Source organism: Elgaria multicarinata, chromosome 9 (genome assembly GCF_023053635.1).
Source record: "Elgaria multicarinata webbii isolate HBS135686 ecotype San Diego chromosome 9, rElgMul1.1.pri, whole genome shotgun sequence".
In the NCBI taxonomy this organism is placed as follows: domain Eukaryota; kingdom Metazoa; phylum Chordata; class Lepidosauria; order Squamata; family Anguidae; genus Elgaria; species Elgaria multicarinata.
This window is the reverse complement of record NC_086179.1, coordinates 4,623,709-4,637,788: the sequence shown is the minus strand read 5'-3', so window position 1 is coordinate 4,637,788 and position 14,080 is coordinate 4,623,709. Positions and strand designations below refer to the sequence as shown.

At 45.6% G+C, this 14,080-nt stretch overlaps 1 protein-coding gene across 1 annotated transcript; it reads left to right on the top strand.

Moving 5' to 3' along the window:
* The first annotated feature begins 10,917 nt into the window (after positions 1–10,917).
* On the top strand, positions 10,918–13,050 carry ERCC6L (ERCC excision repair 6 like, spindle assembly checkpoint helicase). Its single transcript, XM_063134502.1, has one exon. The coding sequence runs from the start codon at positions 10,942–10,944 to the stop codon at positions 13,048–13,050; it is 2,109 nt and encodes a 702-aa protein (XP_062990572.1). The 5' UTR covers positions 10,918–10,941.
* Positions 13,051–14,080: the final 1,030 nt, after the last annotated feature.

Below are 14,080 nucleotides of genomic sequence, written 5' to 3'. Positions count from 1 at the left end.
CCGCTTTAAACCACCCTTTGCCTGCTATGTATCTGCCTGGAAGCTCAAACCATGGTGTGGATTCTTAACGATGATTGGCCTAAACCAGGAGTGGGCAACCTGTGGTCCTTGTCCTAACCTATGAACATAAGAACATCCAAAGAGCCCTGCAGAATCAGACCAAAGGTCCATCTAGTCCAGCACTCTGTTCACACAGTGGCTGAACAGCCATCGGCCAGGGAAGACCAAAGCAGGTCATGGTGCAACTGCACCCTCCCACCCATGTTCCCCAGCAACTGGTGCACACAGGCTTATTGCCTCGAATACTGGAGATAGCACACAACCATCAGGGCTAGGAGCCATTGATCGCCTTCGCCTCCAGGAATTGATCCAACCCTCTTTTAAAGTCATCCACAATGGTGGCCATCACTACATCTTGTGGTAGCGAGTTCCATTGTTTAACTATGCGCTATGGAGTCCTCAGGCTCGTTTCAAAAGCTTCTGCATGCTTGTAAACCGCCCAGAAAGCTTCAGCTATGGGGCGTTATAGAAATAATAATAATAATAATAATAATAATAATAATAATAATAATAATAATAATAATAGGTTCAGACCTCCTGCGAGAGTGAGCTTGTCTTTTGACTAATTTGATCTCATTTTTTGATAGGATAACCTCCCTTGTGGACTGTGGGAATGCTGTGGATGTCATATATCTTGACTTCAGCAAAGCTTTTGACAAAGTACCACATGACATTCTGATTAACAAACTAGCTAAAAGTGGGCTAGATGGAACAACTATTAGGTGGATCCACAGTTGGCTACAGAATCGGACTCAAAGAGTACTTATCAATGGAACCTTCTCAAACTGGGGAGAGGCAACGAGTGGGGTGCCGCAGGGCTCAGTCCTGGGCCCAGTGCTCTTCAACATTTTTATTAATGATTTGGACAAGGAGGTGCAGGGAACGCTGATCAAATTTGCAGATGACACAAAATTGGGTGGGATAGCTAATACCCTGGAAGACAGAAACAAACTTCAAAGTGATCTTGATAGGCTGGAGTGCTGGGCTGAAAACAACAGGATGAAATTTAATAGGGATAAATGCCAAGTTCTACATTTAAGGAATAGAAACCAAATGCACAGTTACAAGATGGGGGACACTTGGCTCAGCAATACTACAAATGAGAAAGATCTTGGAATTGTTGTAGATCACAAGCTGAATATGAGCCAACAGTGCGATATGGCTGCAAGAAAGGCCAATGCTATTTTGGGCTGCATTAATAGAAGTATAGCTTCCAAATCACGTGAGGTACTGACTGGTTCCTCTCTATTTGGCCCTGGTTAGGCCTCATCTAGAGTATTGCGTCCAGTTCTGGGCTCCACAATTCAAGAAGGACGCAGACAAGCTGGAGCGTGTTCAGAAGAGGGCAACGAGGATGATCAGAGGTCTAGAAACAAAGCCCTATGAAGAGAGACTGAAAGAACTGGGCATGTTTAGCCTGGAGAAGAGAAGATTGAGGGGAGACATGATAGCACTCTTCAAATACTTAAAAGGTTGTCACACAGAGGAGGGCCAGGATCTCTTCTCGATTCTCCCAGAGTGCAGGACACGGAATAACGGGCTCAAGTTAAAGGAAGCCAGATTCCGGCTGGACATCAGGAAAAACTTCCTGACTGTTAGAGCAGTGCGACAGTGGAATCAGCTACCTAGGGAGGTTGTGGGCTCTCCCACACTAGAGGCATTCAAGAGGCAGCTGGACAACCATCTGTCAGGGATGCTTTAGGGTGGATTCCTGCATTGAGCAGGGGGTTGGACTCGATGGCCTTGTAGGCCCCTTCCAACTCTGCTATTCTATGATTCTATGATGGCAGCCCCCTGGGCAGGAAAAAATAGGGAGAGAGAGGGAACAGAGGGTGACAGTTAGAGAGAAGGGGCAACCCACCTGCTTTGGGCTCTGGCTCCGCCCACCACTGGCTTCAGGCCCCTCCCTCTGCCAACATCCAACAGATTATCCTTGAGGGAACATTCCTCAATGCACATCCCTGGCATAAACCATGGTTTGGTGTGATGTGTAAACCGCCCAGAGAGCTTCGGCTATGGGGCAGTATATAAATGCAATAAATAAATAAATGTGTGAACTGAGCCAGTAGCTGCCTCCAGATGTAGCACAGACCTTCTCCCAACCTTGGGCCTTGCAGAAGCCCTCAGTAACAAGCATTAGGGATTTATTTTTAAAATGCCATAACATAAAAAATTTAATTACCATTCAATACAGTGAGATAACTTTTTAATTACTTGCAGAGAGAACTCAGCATTGCTATACCCCTGGGTCCTCTGATCACAAAATTTCTGGCTATGGGCCCGTCTTCACCTATTGAATTTCTGTCTGTGGTTCAGCTTTTAAAGGTATAAGGCACCTGTTAGTAGGTTAATACCATATCACCACTTGTGCTGGTCTTAATCTTTTTCTTGCTTGAGGTTTAACTAAAAATACAACTACAATGTTCGTGAAAACAAACAAAAATTTCCCACCTTGCACACACAAAATGCTTGCTGACAAAACTCTGTTGAGTGAGATGAATTATTTCTCCCCTTCACCCTTAATTTCCATATGGAATCCACTGAGAATCTTTCTCTTCTTCTAATTGCCCCTCCCCAAATCTGGTTGGTTGTTGACTGACATTCATTGATTGATTGACTGATTGATTGATTGATTGATTAAATAAATATTCCCTCTTCCTGCTTCTAAGTGAGCTACACGAATGTGTGTCAATTGTAGCAAAAGCTTGAGCGTGCTTTCTTTGCAGAGAGAGCTTTACGTTTCTTTCTGTGTGTTTCTATCTTCTTTTCCTTCTACTTTGACTCAGTGCTCTGAAGAAGTATTGTTTTCTGATGGGAAAATAGCTTTGTCTTTTGGTGTAAAAGAAACTCCAAGTATTACTTGCTGGTACGTTTTATGTTTTGGGGAGAAAGACCAGGGTGGCAGTGCAGAGATGATAAATATATAATAATAGCGAAAAATGACTCTTGTTGTTGATGATGATGATAATGTCTGTATTTAGAGGGCTTAAGAGTTTTGAATATTCTTAACATACAATATCTTGTAATCCTTGCAACAACCCTGCATTTCCCGAACTCTGTTCTTTACAAGTGTTTGGACAGGCTCTTGTTTTTAATTCCTCTCCCAACCCTTTTAAAAACAAGGATTTTGGGCAGGTTCTGGAGAGAGACACAAAACAACAAGGTTTATAATTACAACGTTTCTGTCATCTTTGGTATCTTTCGCCCGTTGCTTGTCCTTGACCAGCCAGATTTTAAAGGAGTCTCATTCATTCCTTAAAACCTCTCCTTTTTATTTGCTTTATTTGAAAGCACGCTTTTAAAAATCAAGAGGAGTTTGTGTCTCTGTCCTTCAAAACGTTTGTGGAATTGGAGCGTCAGGACGAAGGTCGTTTATAAGGATTACAAGAAGATATATGTTTTATTTATTGATGACACCTTGAACCTATTGTTCCTTCAAGAAGTTCCAGATGGCAAACAGTGACCCTGTTCAGATGACCTGCTAAGCCATGATGCTTCAGTATTTTTAGCTAAACATTATGGCTTAGCGTGTCCTGTGAACCATTCCTAACCATGGTGGCTACGTAACTATGGTTTAAACACACTCACTAACCGTTTGCTGCAAAGGGGTTAGTGGCCTAACCATGGTTTAGCGTGTTGTCTGAACAGACCCAGTGTATATATTTTCCTTCCTCCACCTCTCCACTTCATCCTCGCAATAGGCTGAGAGATAGCGACTGGCTAAGTGAAGGATTTAAACCCAGTTTCTCCAATCTGACACTCTAACTACTGTACCACATTGCATTTTAGATAGATAATGTATGTAGTAAAGTGCTTGATGAATCCTAGAGTCTTGGGCTCATGCTAACTGTCAGGGATGCTTTAAGGTAGATTCCTGCAATGAGCAGGGGTTGGACTTGATGGCCTTGTGGGTCCCTTCCAACTCTACTATTCTATGATTCTATGATCATTTCCTCCAGTGCTTTCTTTCTTCTCCCCTTCCTCCCCAAATACATTTATGACCTTAGATTCCTCCTCCTCACTCAAACTTACAAACATATTCTATTTGTTGTTCCGCTTGTTCTCAGGGTCGCTAAATCTCACTCCTTGCTTGTTGATTCCACAACAACAACATGGCCACAGTGATTGTGACCAAAAACAGACGGCGCAGCAAGGCGAAGCAGAATAAAAGGTGAGAGACAAGGGGCTAGTTCTCATTGAAGTAGACGGCCTGCACCTGGGGTGTAAGCAGTAGGTGAGAGATCGTGTGACAGAGTGTTCTGCCATATAAAGAAAATTCCCTGCACATAGGGCCTTGCTAGATCTAGGAGATAATATGTCTGTGAGGAGTGGCAACGGCGCGCTACAACTAGCGCGCACCGTCGCCCTTTTCCAAACGTCAACACTCGACGGGGCAAGGGAGAGCCCCGTCGTGTGCTCCAGTTTCCCCCCTTAAAGGGCCATGTGCGCAGGAGCGCACCCACGAAACAGGTAAGTGTTTTTGAAAAATAATAAAGGGTTCCCCGCTCCCCGTGATTCCCCCCACGATGTCTGATGCCCCCCCTGCCCGCTCGCTCGCCTGTCCTCCCCCCATCCGCCATGCCCGTCCCCCATGCCCGCTCGCCAGGCCCTGTCCCCTGTCCCCGTTCTTCTTCCCCCCCGTTCGCCAGACCCGTCCCCGATGCCCGTGCCCGCTTGCCAAGCCCATCCCCCGTCCCCGATGCCCGTGCCCGCTCACCAGGCCCGTCCCCCATCCCCGATGCCCGTGCCCGTCCTTCTCCCCCCCCTCTCTCCTGCCGGGTCCGGTCTTTCCCCTGGCCCCCATCTCCTTCCCCCTCCCCCGTGATTCCCCCCCCCCGGGTCCGTGGCTTCTCCCGGCTACTCGTGAGGGAGCAGCCGGGAAAAGCCACAGAAGTCGCTAGAGTCTCCGCAGCCCCAGCCTCAGGCCGGGGCTGCGGAAAAGCCGGGCCATAAGCGAATCCACTTATCCCGGTTCAAGGGAGGCATTAGCCCGGCCTGACCCCGGAATCCCCTGTGCGTCGTCTGGATGCACAGGAGGGAGACCAGGCCTCACACCGGGCTAACGCCTCGTCTAGCAACGGCCATAGACAGACAATGAGCATATCAGGAGAAATTCTCACTGACAACTATTTTTCGTTGTGGAAGAATTTATTTATTTTGGGGTGTGTGGTGAAGCATTCCATCATAGGACACCTACCCAGCAGAAAAGCTTCAAAGGCAAGTTCCAGTGTGAAATTGCTGAATAAATTTTGGGCTTGGTATGACCAGTGGAGCGAGTGGTGTACAAAAAGTAGAGTTTCTTACATATTTGTGAAGTAAAAGCCAATTTTAGATCGCCTTGAGGCACTTATTCTGTGCCTCAAGTGTGGTAGCACCAAATGAAATCACAGAACACATACATTTGCAAGGAAAGGGTGGCATTGCTAATTTGCCTCTCAGCTCTACAAACCGGATAGACGTGACGAACAGGAAAACAAAAACCAACCTTGAGAGATATGCACAGGCTGTAGCCTTTGGCATCTCTGTAGTTTTGGGTTTCAAAGCTCTGGAGTCAGTGGGTTTTAAATGAGCCCTTGGCTGCCATAGAATGTTCATGAATATTCCAACTTCTCTGCCCCTTTAAAATAACAACCAACCACACTGTCAGCACACAAGGCTGAGGAAGTGTTCGTCAACTGTGTATATCTGTCTGTATAAGGGCACAGCCTTTATATGAGGGTACAAACACAGCCTTTGATTAACCCTGTGGCATGACCTAGGATATTTATGAACGCTTTAATTTCTGGGGAAGAGAAGGGTCAACTTTCAGTACAACTGTCTGTGAAAGTGGGTGGGGGGAATCAGTCTTGGGTGATTTTCTCTCCACTCCTTCAGCTAAGCTCCTGTGCAGCTGATTAAAACTTTCCCCCATCCTTGTATCTCCCTACTAAGGAAAACTGTACTTGTTGAATTTCCTGCCTGTTTCCCTAGTTATAATGAGTGCTCCAAGTCACTATACTATGCTATTTCTCTTAAGCACCCCATGTGAATTTCTGATTCAGATTGCAGCTCAATCGAATCTTCATCCCACGTACCTGCTTCCCTCGGATTATCCCCATTGTTGTTGTTTTTGCTACCAGGCGACAGCGATCCTTTGCATACCAGGAAGTGAGTTTAAGGAGGGAAATGTAAAAAATCGTAAAAACTCAACGGATGACCCAATTTGATTCAAATTTGGTATGCTTAAAGCTCTCCCTAATATCTATTGCTGTGCCAATTTTGGTGTCTTTATCTTTAAAGCTTACGCAGATGTAAGCATTTCTTTAAAATCCTGCTCCTGCGCCCCAGCGGCGGCTCGGAAGATACGCTCAAAAAGTAGGGGCTAAATACGGCGAATCTTTTGGCTTTATTGCACAATTCAGGCAGGATGCATGGGAGTACTTCACAATCAAAGCAGATTGTAAGGTGGAAAACTTCGGAGTACTTTGCATGCAATTCGGAGGAATTGCACAGTATAACGCTGGTGTGCTAAAGCTCTCAGATGCATTTTCACCCCTCACAGCCCTATTTGGAGTACTTGGGGAGGAATTCTTCCATATTTCGTTACTTGCATCAATTATGCAAACTTGTTCAGTTGCTCCTTATCTTGCCACAATTCCCCATTTTTCCCTCTCTGACTTCTAAGATCTTGCTAGACCTAGACCATAGAATCATAGAATAGCAGAGTTGGAAGGGGCCTACAAGGCCATCGAGTCCAACCCCCTGCTCAATGCAGGAATCCACCCTAAAGCATCTCTGACAGATGGTTGTCCAGCTGCCTCTTGAAGGCCTCTAGTGTGGGAGAGCCCACAACCTTCCCAGGTAACTGGTTCCATTGTCGTACTGCTCTAACAGTCAAGAAATTTTTCCTGATATCCAGCCGGAATCTGGCTTCCTGTCACTTGAGACCATTATTCTGTGTCCTGCACTCTGGGAGGATCAAGAAGAGATCCTGGCCCTCCTCTGTGGGACAACCTTTTAAGTATTTGAAGAGTGCTATCATGTCTCCCCTCAATCTTCTCTTCTCCAGGCTCAACATGCCCAGTTCTTTCAGTCTCTCTTCATAGGGCTTTATTTCCAGACCCCTGATCATCCTGGTTGATGCTCAGGGGTCTGATCATCCATGGACCTTCAAGCATATTTCCACAGCCATAAGGGCTAGAAAGTTGCTATAATTATTCAAGAAAAGCTTGAGATTGTCAGGAAGTTCAATCTTCAATTTGTACCGCCTCCCTCAGCTTTCTAACGCTCAGTCCGTATAGTGGCTGCAAAAGTGCCACGCCCCTTCTGGCTCAGTTAACTGCCATCTCTGGGATGTTCATGGCAGCGTTGCCGTGGTTATGCACGTGTCTTGATGTGTCCGGTATCACCTTCTTGGATTGGGTCCTGTCTGTTCCCCAGTGTAGTCTCCCATCCTAGGAAAACCTTTGTCAGGAAAAAATGCTACTGCCATCATTTTACTATGTTGAATGCAGATAGGAAGTCTGTCTGTGTGTCCATCTCCTCCAGCTCTTTTAAACCAGGGTTCCCCAAATTTTTGTGGCCACTGAGTTATGGTGACTGTATGGAAAGGAGGACCGGGCTCCTGAATCTTTAACAGTTGCTTTGAAAAGGGGATTTCAGCAGGTGCCATTTGTATGCGTGCAGCACTTGGTGAAATGTCCTCTTCGTCACAACAGTTAAAGTGCAGGAGCTATACTAGAGTGACCAGATACAAAAGAGGGCAGGGCTCCTGCAGCTTTAACTGTTGTTATGGAGAGGGAATTTCACCAGGTTCTCCAAATATACAAATGACACCTGCTGAAATTCCCTTTTCAATACAACTGTTAAAGATACAGGAGCCCTGTCCTCCGTTTCATATGGTCACCCTAACCTAGCCACATTCCTGGTGAAATGTGCTATTTCTATTTAAACTATAATAATAATTTCCAAATTGGCATCTATAATATAAATTAGTATATGTAAATTTTATGCAAATAACGGTCCTCTTTTTGGTGATTTACAAGCGGCCACCCTAACTGGGGCTTACAGGCCTCTACATCTGACTGGGTGTCTTTGGAAACAGCGATGGATCGGAGGCACTTCTGGTCTGATCCAATATGGTAGTGTAATGTTTTTATTAAGTCCTCCGTTGTACGCGATGAGTACATCTAATCCCCTAAAATAGAGCCATCTGGCCACACTCTTATAAATATGCCCTGATATTTGAAGATGTTGAGTCCAAACGGCTGGTTTTCCTCAGCCCACCCTGATGCCTGTGAAAGCAGAAGGCTGTTCTCTGTTTTGCAGGATTGGGCCCTTAGGAATGGCATATAAACTAGTGATGGCAAGTAGAACGGCATTCTGTTTCACAACATCTCGGGAACAGAATGAAAAATGTCGCGTAGCTTTGGCCATGAGAAGAACAACCCAATAAACCAGAAATGAAGCTTTTCTATTTCTATAATTGGAATTCCCACGAGATTGCCATTCTTCTACTGCCATCATTTTACTATGTTGAATGCAGATAGGAAGTCTGTCTGTGTGTCCATCTCCTCCAGCTCTTTTAAACCAGGGTTCCCCAAATTTTTGTGGCCACTGAGTTATGGTGACTGTATGGAAAGGAGGACCGGGCTCCTGAATCTTTAACAGTTGCTTTGAAAAGGGGATTTCAACAGGTGCCATTTGTATGCATGCAGCACTTGGTGAAATGTCCTCTTCATCACAACAGTTAAAGCTGCAGGAGCCCTGCCCTCATGACCAGATACAAAAGAGGGCAGGGCTCCTGCAGCTTTAACTGTTGTGACGAAGAGGACATTTCACCAAGTGCTGCATGCATACAAATTACACTTGCCGAAATTCCCTTTCCTATGCAACTGTTAAAGATACAGGAGCCCTGTCAGGGCTCCTGTATCTTTAACAGTTGTATTGAAAAGGGAATTTCAGCAGGTGTCATTTGTAGATATGGAGAACCTGGTGAAATTGCCTCTTCATAACAACAGTTAAAGCTGCCATCTTTTAAATCTGGTCACTCTAGTATAGCTCTTGCAGCTTTAACTGTGGTGATGAAGAGCGAATTTCAACAGGTTCTCCATATATACAAATGACACCTGCTGAAATTCCCTTTTCTATGCAAGTATTAAAGATACAGGAGCCATGTCCTCCGTTTCATAGGGTCACCCTAACTGAGTAGATTTGGAATGTTGAAAGAATGTCATGGGCGCTCTCACAAAATGGCTGGGAACCATGTTCTCCTCCATCATTGGGTCTACCAGGCTATTCCTGCAAAGACGGAATGCCGTGCTTGGAATGGCTAACTATCCCTAAATATAGGAAGGCATTCTCCTTAGCAAGGTTCAATGTTCTCCCCTCCAAGCTATTACAGGGCAGATTCAAGAAAACCCCAATGAATAACACAGGGTGCTCCTGTAATAACGTTGAGACGGAGTCCATCTTGCATGTTCTATTCTACTGCAGTTGTTATCAAGAGGCCAGGAAAGACCTAATATGCCTTATTATACAGTGTTTCCCCGGTCGCTCTCCCGAGTCTCTGATTATTATTGTGAGAAATGGATAAATATGTTACTTTTTCAATATTGCAATGCTTGGCATAAGGAGGGATAAGATAATTAATGGCTGATTAGAAATGCTATAAGGGCATATAATTAATGGCTGATGCATTACTAAAGGTCAGCCCAAAGCAATGTTACCGCTACTGAAGCATAACCAATTAGCAGGAAAATACAGCAGGTGTGAGGACAGTTCAGTTGAAGTAAAAAGAACAACACAGAACTTTTGGTTGGACTTGTGGTGAGAAGAGGTGATAAATAGGACAAAACTGAGATACATCTGTTGTTTTTGAAACTTATGACTTTGTGGTTAGGATGATGGGAGGGGGCATAATTAATAGAGTGTACTTATGAGAAATGAAAGCCTAATATGGACACAAGTAAACAGAGATGGGTGGACTATCAAATGAAGGAAGCAGAGGAGTGAACAAAGGAGGAGCTAACAGGCGTACTGGGATAGGCTGTAACCCCTGGAGTCTCTGACCAATGGAGACACAGGGGAGGGACCGCTTTGGCTGGGCTTGGGGTATAAAATGGCTTCGCATCAGCTTGTTGGTGTGCCTACCTTGCCTAGACACCCAGACTTGCAAGTTTGTATTAATAAACAGAGTGTTAACTTTCACCATTTTGTCCAAGAAATCTTCATTTCAAATCACGTTTCTAACATTATTTTACTCCTATTTCCGAGCAAGTGGCCAAATTTCTGAATCTGGCTCTTCTCATTAGACCACTCATGGATGTTTGATTGTTTCTTTCATAGAATAGCAGAGTTGGAAGGGGCCTACAAGGCCATCGAGTCCAACCCCCTTTAAATCTACTGATTAGCATTTTTACAGATTTTTTATCCTTTTTACCCTCATGTATTTTTATTAACATCTGTGTACCTACAGGGTAGAATAATGGTCTGTTGACTGCAAATAAAGATTGATTGATAGAAAATGGCTGCCATGGTGGGGCTTGTCCGTTCATAAAATGGCTGCCATGGTCACAAAAAACTCATTTTCCTGAAGGCAAATTGGTGAGACTAAAGAAAAGTAACTTTCCTAAAAACCTAAGCAGAAGGCAGAAGCACAAAAAACACCCTTTTGAACTGAATAAAGATGGTGTTGGAGTGCAGCCCTTCGCTTTGAAGCATGGCAGCCACTCAGTTTAAAAATAATTAATGAAAAGGTCTTAAATAAAATAGAAAGGATGGGCAGGGAACCTGGTGAGCACTCAGGGAGGTGTCTACAGGCACTACGTCAGAGACCCCAGCTGTAAATAATCAAATCGTATTGTGTTTTCCAGATACGTGACCCAAGCAGAGCAGGAGGCCATGAACGGAAATCTGGAAGAATCTTTGGAGCTTCACAGCAAGGCACATGAAACCCAGGCCAGTGAAAGCCACAAGGGATATATCGAAAACGTTGAAGAGAAGCTGGTGACACTGGCCTTGGATGAAGAGATGGGCCAAGAGGCAGATCAGGAGACTGATGAATATGTGGACGTATGTCGGAGCGGGTTAATGATCTACAGGCAGATGCACGACGAACTGTTTGAGCACCAGAAGGAAGGTGTTTCCTTCCTGTACAGCCTCTACCGTGACGGAAGAACGGGTGGAATTCTGGCAGATGACATGGGCTTAGGAAAGACCGTCCAGATGATTGCCTTTCTCTCCGGGATGTTCGATAGCGAACTTGTCCGGTCGGTGTTGGTGATCATGCCGGTTACCCTCGTCAACAACTGGATGCAAGAGTTTGTCAAGTGGGCCCCAGGGATTCGGGTGAAGATTTTCCATGGGACCAGCAAGAAGGAGCGTAGCCAAAATCTAGAACAAGTCCAAAGCCAAAAGGGCGTCTTGCTAACGTCCTACCAGATGATCCTAGCCAACTGGGAACAGCTCTCCAATTTTGACCAGCGTTCGTTCGTCTGGGACTACGTCATCTTGGACGAAGCGCATAAAATTAAATCTCCATCAGCAAAAACCACCAAAGCAGTGCATGCCATCCCTGCCAAAAACCGCATCCTTCTCACGGGGACGCCGGTGCAGAACAACCTACAGGAGCTTTGGGCGCTCTTTGATTTCGCATGTCAGGGCGCTTTGCTCGGCACAGCCAAAACCTTCCGGGTGGAATATGAAAATCCCATTACAAAGGCGAGAGAAAAGGATGCGACTCCAGGAGAGAAAGCTCTTGGGCTTAAGATCTCAGAGAACCTGATGGCCATCATCCAGCCGTATTTCTTGCGGCGAAGTAAAGGTGAACTACAGAAGCTGAAGTCTGAACAAGGAAGCCGTTCACCCGGAGAGGAGAATCACGTCACTCTAGAAATGCCTGATCTCCCAAGGAAAAACGACTTCATTGTGTGGGTTTACCTCACACCCATGCAAGAAGAGATATACAAGAACTTTCTCTCCTTAGATCACATCAAGGAGTTGTTAATGACGACACGTTCCCCGTTGGCCGAGCTGACAGTCTTGAAGAAACTTTGTGATCACCCCAGGCTGTTGTCTGCTCAAGCCTGTCTGCAACTTGGCTTGGAGGTTTCCGACTATTCTGAGCAAGAGGATGGCGAAGAGGGGATGTCTTCAGACATGACCCAGGCCATCAAACACATCTCCGAAAACGTTCTGATCAAGGAGTCTGGGAAATTGAGGTTCCTCGTAGCGCTGCTGGAAAAACTGCAAGAAGAAGGACACCAAACGCTCGTGTTCTCCCTGTCAAGGAAAATGCTGGATATCATAGAGCGCATCTTGACTCGGCGGCATTTCAAGCTGATGCGCATTGACGGAACAGTGACTTGTTTAGCTGAACGACAGAAGAGGGTTCAGGCGTTTCAAAATGACAAAAGCTACTCAGTCTTCCTCCTGACGACTCAGGTAGGGGGTGTCGGGCTCACGTTAACGGCAGCCACCCGAGTGGTGATCTTTGACCCCAGTTGGAATCCCGCAACTGATGCACAAGCTGTTGACCGAGCTTACAGGATCGGACAAAAAGAGAATGTTGTGATCTACAGGCTCATCACATGCGGGACGGTGGAAGAGCGAATCTACAGGCGTCAAGTCTTCAAGGACTCGCTGACGCGGCAAAGCACTGGAGATAAGAAAAACCCATTTAGGTATTTCTCCAAGCAGGAGTTACGGGAGCTGTTCACCTTGGAAGACGCCAGAAGCTCTGCAACTCAACTCCAGCTCCAGTCTTTGCATGCCAACCAAAGGGTTTCCGACCCAAAGCTGGACAAGCACGTGGCCTATCTCCACTTGCTGGAGATGTTCGGCATCTCTGACCATGACCTCATGTACACCTGTGAAACAGGTCATGAAGAGCAAGCTGAAGATGAGGAGGAACATCGATACATCGAGCACAGAGTTCAAAAAGCCCAAGAGCTGGTACAGCTAGAATCGGAGCTGATAGACACGCAACGTCGAAAGTCCCGCTTCTCATGAAACTGGCTCAGGTTTTCCGAGCGAGTTGTCTCCCGTGGAATCGAAGCCATTCACAAGGTCTTCCCTAGACCACCCTCTCCCAGTTTGGTACTCATTCTTACCAAGGAGGTTGTCTTTGACAAATGTCTACGCTGAGCTGAAAGCTTTGTTTCCCCCCCATCTCCACGGATCAGTCTTCTTATGAGCCAATTTGCTTTCTGCTCCTCAAATCCCTGGTCGGCCTGCTTCTGGGAAGAGACAAGTTGAAAAAGATTAATTCCCTGTGTCATAATTTTGGTAATGCCGGATTCTGCCACCTGCTTAGTGCCAGCATTTTGTTTGATGCAATGGTTGTGCCGTCGGCAGTGACCAATTCAGTTTGCTGTCAGTTTGGATGGTATTAAAACCAGCATCGACATGGCAAAATACAGCAAGAGAGGAGATTCTTAGTGCCAGACCACAATTCTCCTTGCCAAAGAAGAAGGGGAAGGATGGCTGGTAGATGAACAGTGTTCTGAATGCATTTAAATGATGTGGTTTAAAAGATGTGGGAGTGTATCAAAGAATCGAATGCTGAGTGACTGAGCAGGACGTTTTGATGTGCTCTTTCTCCGTTTGTGGGAGAAGCAAGTGAAACGTGCCCAGCGAAGACAAGCTGTAATGTCCCTTGAGCCTGTTTTCGTATTTTTCCTAACTAAAAATGAAGTGCAAATATAAAGTTAAATGTTCTTTCTGTCTTCCACTGTCTTTTTTAATACCAGTAAAGTTTTTTTCCCTGTATTTAAAAAGCACGCATCTGCATTGAGAGCATTATTTGGTGCTGTTGGGACATGGGGCGTTTTCTTTATTTTTTTAGAGAGCTACAGTGTTGATAATGTAGCATGACACAATCCAGACACGACTGGCGGTCGATACGTGTTTGCTTCGACTCCGCAGCCCAACCTATCAGGATCCAATGGACTTGGTTCCCTATCGTGCCAGCTTCCACTAAGCCAATCAGCCCACAACCAGTCAGATGATGCTAGAGGTGGTCCCAGATAAACAGCTCCTA

Excerpts from the sequence above, each read along its gene's own strand:
- ERCC6L (XM_063134502.1), top strand. The coding sequence starts at position 10,942 with ATGAACGGAAATCTGGAAGAATCTTTGGAGCTTCACAGCAAGGCACAT.